Source organism: Pinus tabuliformis, chromosome 2_2 (genome assembly GCF_031772625.1).
Source record: "Pinus tabuliformis cultivar Carrire ecotype Pingquan chromosome 2_2, CPIR1, whole genome shotgun sequence".
Taxonomy (NCBI): domain Eukaryota; kingdom Viridiplantae; phylum Streptophyta; class Pinopsida; order Pinales; family Pinaceae; genus Pinus; species Pinus tabuliformis.
The window spans coordinates 1,283,905,147-1,283,911,910 of NC_142300.1; the positions used below are offsets into that span (position 1 = coordinate 1,283,905,147).

The 6,764-nt window shown below is 36.8% G+C and overlaps 1 protein-coding gene across 1 annotated transcript in view; it reads right to left on the reverse strand.

Annotated features, from left to right (window-relative positions):
* LOC149198162 (zinc finger (Ran-binding) family protein) overlaps positions 1-2,681 on the reverse strand; it is a 66,293-nt gene extending 63,612 nt beyond the window's left edge. Inside the window, exons 1-2 of the mRNA XM_089406140.1 lie at positions 1,140-2,681; positions 740-857 (exon numbers count right to left, since the gene is read on the reverse strand). Coding sequence (XP_089262266.1) covers positions 740-857; positions 1,140-1,780 — 759 coding nt within the window. The 5' untranslated portion in view covers positions 1,781-2,681. The remainder of the gene's footprint in view (positions 1-739; positions 858-1,139) is intronic.
* Positions 2,682-6,764: the final 4,083 nt, after the last annotated feature.

A 6,764-nucleotide genomic window follows, 5' to 3' on the forward strand; every position in this document is an offset into this window, starting at 1 on the left:
TCAAGAAGGAAGAAGCCCTAGAAAATGTTTGAAGGTCTGAAATTCTGATTAGACAGCTCACACGTGCAAAAGGTCTAGGGTTTCTAGGCATGCTTCAGATCCGAAGTTGCAAGAAGATGTTTTCGGTGGTTGGCTTGGTTCTTGGTGGCAATCATGGTCTAGGGTTTGGTCTTGGAAGTCTCCTTTGAAGTTGATTCTATAAGAAGAGAAGTTATTTCTGGGTTTTCCCCTTGGAGGGGTTTTGCCCTGGCTTGGAGCCTATATCTTGTGTTCATTTTTGTATGGCTGTGATCTTCATTGTTTTGGCATTTATTTGATGATAAGAACATAAGCATAATAAAGAACAAGAAGAACATAATATCACAAATAACTGTCATGAATGGGAAAAGATGAATTAAATGCTGCCCTAATCGATTTTCCAACACAATTTTGGTTCAGAACTATGTTTTATTTTCCTCCAATCTCAGCACTAGTCAAAGTTGATAATGCCCTTAATTTTTGGCTTGTTTACAGAATGATAGGCTTGGCTCTGAGGTGTCTCAGAGTTCTTCTGATTTGTACTACTTTCCTATATATTCCTGACTTATGAAAACAAAACAAAAATAAAAACAAAAAGACCTTGCGTATGAGGAAAACAAGTATCAACCTAATAATACAATCCCCTTCTTAAAGCATGATATATTAATTGCATTCTCAAGGTGCGGTCAAAACATTTAAAATTCTTGATCCAGCTACTTACATCCCCTTCATCAAGCTGAACATATGCTCTCAGACGTTTCGCTGAACAGACCACCTTTCTGTCTAAACTCGGGCAGCCATAGCCAGCGAGGATCTGTATGTCCTTCCGGGACAAGGACCTGCCCAAATAAAAACCAATTCAATAATCAAGTATTGCAGATATTGTTGTAAGAGTTGCAAGGCCTAGGCCCTAAACAGTTCAAACAACAGGAAAGGAAAATTGACATGAAATCAGAACTCTAAATTAAAATCTTTCCTGCTGAACAAGGGCCTTATTGGATGGACCCTAGATCTCGAGTCAATTATGGTAAATATTTTTATAGAAATCCTTGGATGATGAATAATGTACATAATTGCTTGAGAAATTCATATAATAAATGGATGGTTGGTCAGAAAGATACCTTAGAATATCGAAGCGATCCTTGGCGAAATTGATGCAGGCCTTCCGAACAGTGCTCAAATCCTTGAAAATATCAACCCCTTCATCCTTGTAACCGCATTCCCCGCCTGACAGCTTCTCAATCACATCGTCCTCGTTCGATCTTCTCAAGTCAAAGTAATTGTGCTCCACCAAGCGTTCCATGAGTTCAATCCACTCGGGCCACGGATGAGCAATTTCAGCTCCTTGAGAGGCAGAGGAAGGCAAAATGATTTCCCGGGGTACAAACCGTTGACCTGCTACTTCTGCTTCTCCTTGTTTCTCTTCTGTTTTTTCAACCTTCGAAACCAGGGAGCATTCCTGAAAATTAGAAGTTGCAGAAACAGCCGAATTTCTGTCCCTCCATGCCCTGAGCTTCTGGAGGGCGACACCCTTCTCTGTTTTCTGCTTCTGAACGCTCTCGAGCTCTTGCACGACAAAACTCATTCGAGCCCCCAGGCTCTCAGTGGGGTTTCGGTCGCCATCAGGCTGAGGCTGAGAATTCGTAATGGTTCTGAAAACTCCATTAAAGCCTTTGGATTGAAAGGATGTGACGATATGGGTTTTCCTATTGTTTCTTGCGCCAGAAAATGCGATCGCGGAAGCGAATTTGGTAAAACCCATATCCGTTCTACAAAGCTAAAATAGATGTCTCAAGCTATTGAGACAATCAATCACTTGCACATCTGGACTGTTGTTTGCCGTCCCATCCACGGTCTTGAGAACAAGGCGTCTCTCCCTCAGTGGAGAGAGCACTTTTAGATTAAGTGGGCGCACTCAACAACTACAGAACATTTCGATCAATCTGCTAATATCTTGTGCGGGCAATCCGGTAAGGAGAACCTGACCTGCTCTATATTTATTCCCCCAAGTATACCCACCTTCCCATGCCCAAGACCTTTACCTGGACCTTCATTTCTTCCCCTCAAAGCCTAAGCAGACCGGGAGAGGTTAGACAGTCGGTGTACATACACAAGTGTAAGTTCACTTCAAGCTATAAATAGAGGGCTTCACTTTGTATTTCAAATAACACAGTAGATCCAATAGATGCATGATTCCCTTGTTCATTCTATTGGTTTTGAGTTTCTCTTGGTTTTCTGAGTTCTGTTATTTGTATGGAGTTTGACACTGTAATGTTCTTATTGTTTGCTGCATGATTTTGCATGGTATCAGAGCTGCAGGGTATGCGCTTCCTCCATCTTCCTTGGCTTTCGAGTTGAGGTCTGGGCGTCGCTGGGCCGCCGCAGCACCATCTTTCAGCTGCCCCTGTTCGTAGCTCGATCAGATTGCTCGGCATTGTTTGCAGCTGCTGCCTGTGGTCATAATCGGGTGCAGCACCAGATTCGTGGGTCGATTTTCTTTTCAAAGGGATCGGCTCTCCATTTTATGATAGGCCTTATACGCCCTCTCTTGCAGAATCGAACCGCTCAGCACCTGTGCCCCAGAAAATCGCGTAGCGGTAGCGCTTGTGCGTTTGGCCTTTTGAATTAAATATTTTATACGGGGATTTTCCTTGCGAAATCGTTTTGTACACTCGGTTGCCTTTTGTTCTTATTTTTTGTTGGGTTTTTATAGGGTTTAGATTTTATCATATGGTTCGTTCAAATATCTATGGGGAGGAGGGAGTATAAACTAGTAATTGTTTGAAAAGTGCAAAGATACAGAGAAGGAAGCGAAGATTTGGAAAACCAGTTTGCCATAAATAGAGCATGTGGAAATCCTTCAGAGTGAGAGAATTTCAATGCTATGATAAATATATGCTAGTTAACTTGAAGCAATATTATGAAGTTGTGGAAATTTTCTAGAGTGAGAGAATTTCAATGCTATGATAAATATATGCTAGTTAACTTGAAGTAACATTATGAAGTAATGGGTCACCTTGTATGGGGATTAGGAGGTGCATATGATGCTTCATTATATAATCAATGGTCTAATGAGGGAGGTTTCTTTAATGATATTAGTGGCTTTTGGATTCTCTTATGCTACTATTATCATTTAAAATGGGGATACTTTGAATTATAGAAATGGAAATTCCTAAATTGAAACTTGAATTGGTATGTAGTAATATAAAATGAGAATTACAAAAACCATTAAAAAAAAAATTACATATTTGTGAGTTATGATACAAAAATATCAAATAAATATTGAGGTTAATTTGGACTTGTTCATTTTAGTTTAATATATAATTTGAAGTAAAAAAGAAATTGTAGAAATAATTTACATTTTATAAAATCCTATATTATCACAATAAAAAAATTAACTTATATTTATTAATTAGTTGTAATATTAAATTTTTCTACATATTTTTTTAAATAAGGATTATATTAAATTGCTACATGATTATATTATTTTTTTGCAAAGTGCCTATTAAATGTTTCTTTTGCATGCTCATAGTAAATCCCATCCCAAAGCAAGTTGTTTATTCTCTTATTAATTTTGGATAATTCTTGAGCCCTCCTCCTTTCTTAGGCTTTTGGTCTTGAAATCTTGGTGAATCCCTATTGGTTTTGTATTAGTTTTGCATGTTAATTACCAAGTGAAGTTCATTGTTTTTCTTGGCGTGAAGATTCATTGTGTTGAAGGAGGATGGTGGTTTTCCATTAACACCTAAAGCGACAAGGTTGGATTGGATCAATTATGCTTGGAATTAGTGAACACAGTGTGAAAAGGTGATAAACAAAATTATGTCAACTGGGAATTCGATGAGGAATTTCTTTGCAGTTTGCATGTGTCTGTAAATCTTGTCTTCAATAGAACTCTTTGTAACATCATTTGAGATTGCTCCATGATAGTGTTAAATTATGGGTAGAGTTGAAATTGTATTCGTAAGGCCTTTCTGACCTGCTAATTTAAACGAAAATGTCGACATAGTTTGGATCCAAGTCGTTGCATTGTAGAGAAATATTGTTGGGTATCGAGCTGAGGAATACCATCTTGCCCATTGAAGCTCTATTGAACGCTTTGTTGAATCTTGTTCCACTGATAACATCACCATTTGTTTATCGATCAAACGTTTTATTGTGGTTTCATGAAGTTTGATTATGAAGACCTGTTGTGAGAAACTTGATGTGGGAGCATTGTGTAAAAGCACTACGGAGGAGATCGCGATCAGAGAAAGAGGTCACACTATGGCTCGTTTCCATGAGTTCCAAGTTTCGTATTGTTCGTGCTTTACCTGAGATCACAAATGCCTTACTGGGGGCTATGTTGTCAGAGCCTGAGAATGAAATCGCCATTGCTCTCCCCCGCGAAGGAAACCAGAAGATTATCGGTTTGCAACAAGAGTAACGAGTTTGTTTCTTGTCTGGTAAGTTGTTTCAGACTTGATCCAGTGTGTGGTGTTGATGGCATTACTTTCCAACCTGCCTTTACCTGAAATCACAAATTCCTTACTGGGAGTCAAACCCAATCCAGTGTGTGGTGTTGATGGCATTACTTTCTAGCATGCTTGACTTTGCCAAGTGGAAAGGGTGTTGAAAATAGATTGTATAGGAGTCTTCTTTCTTGTTAACCTTAATGTTCTTTTGAAGAATTGGACAAACATTGGAGACCATCTTCTAGGGCTCGTTTGTCATTGGAATTCATAATAGAGCTCAGATTCTTACTGCGCTATATTTTGATGAGCATGCCCTCTTGCGAATGATTTCATTTGGAAATGACCAAAGTTATGTAGCCAGTATGAATATTTTAGTTTTGATGCAGTTTATGCTTTGGAGTTATCAACTCAGCCACCTTCTCCAATTATGATTCTCATAAAGAATGGAATATGTGAGAGGTTTGTAATAACCATCTCGAATTACGGATAAAACATTGTTATTAGCCTTCATATGAGGCATGCATATGATAGCTACATGAGGCATGCATATGATAGCTACATGAGGCATGCATATGATAGCTACATATGCATGCATTGAATGTACTGTGCTAGTATACATATTAAGTTATTATGAAATTACCCAGTGAAAGATAAATGAATGAATTATGGAAAGTTCTAAGTGAATACCTAACTCACAAAATACTAAATATAATGAGTGAGGTACTTAATGTATGTACCACCATCATATATATATATATATATATATAACTATACAAAGACATGTATTATATAAAAGAGGATATACTATATCTAAAACAAAAATAAATTGAATAAATACATATTATATAAAATATACAAAGGAATTATAATATATATTACTATAAAGTTATAAACTATGAGAAGAATTTGTAATATACCAACTAAACCAACTAAAAAGAAACCATTATATGTAAAGTGATAAAGAGTTTTAACCAAGGTATAGATATCTTATAATAATTAAAAAGGGATTGTTGTCAACCATTGACCCAAGTGGCGTATGCTGGCTCAATCTAAAAATTAAAGCTTATCCCTTATCCCTCTCTCGAGCAACCTCAAACATGAGAAATCACTGCTTGGAGGCAGGGGAGAATTCTATTTAAGAAAGGCAAATGAGGAAAAATCAGGGGGGTGGAATTTTAACAAAGAGTACAGACAATAAGGACTGAGCCTTGATTGTACTGAAGTTTTTGGGCACGGGGGATCAAATTGCAATGATTGGGAAGCATTGGGAAACTGAGTACCTAGGTTATACCCAGTTTAGCAGGGAGATTTTGGTCATTTTGATCATGAAAGCGGGAACAACAGCCCCCAAGAACATCATCAGACAGAAGTTCGACTTTGGGAATACTCCAAACAAAATTTACAAATAAGTATTTATTGATGATTTGCCAAATTTCAAAGAATGTATGCTTGTCTCATAAATGTAAAGGTTTATTTCTGTAAGAATGATAAATTAGGGCTTTATAGCTATTAAGGGCTTTACAAGGTTGTCATTCCCACTCATAAGCTTTGAAAGGAAATTGCATAGTGAGTGCAGTGGTAATATTTACAATTTGTGAGGCTCTGTTGATTGCACACAATAATACATTTTCAACACCCTTCACAACTCCCATCACACCCAGAAAATCCGTAAAGATTTCGGCACTTACAGGCGAGTGCAGTGCCACGTGCAAAAATATTATTTGCTAGAGGAAGACGAAAATAATGCTTTAGGATTGGCTGAGGCAAATAGTGTTTGCCCAACCAATTTCATAGAGGAACACCTTATGGGTAATTAACTGGTTTGTGTATCTTTATTTTTAATTAAAATTTAAGTTTAAATTTCATGGGTTTGAGGGTGAGAATTATTGGTACGGGATTGATGATGAGAGTTACTTATAGGAATAAGATAAAATTGTCTTATGGGATGATCCACTCACTTGAGTGTGAGTTTCACACAAATATAGTAACAATATTTCATAGATAGGCATATTATGAAAAAGAGAAAATTTTGATTTTGCTTATTTTAATTTTTTACAACAATTATCTTTTTATTGTGGAATAAGAAATTATATAGAGTTATTATGGGTATAGGTAAAAAAATCATATAAAATGTTAAAAACCTTAAATGGTATCATTGTTATGATGAAATATTAGGTTTAAGGTGTTTATCTCTTAGAAGGTATAGAGATTACTCATGAAACATGAAGACAATTTTATCAACTATTTGGTAAAATAAATGCAACTTGTTTTTCTCAATTATGAAATGAATTA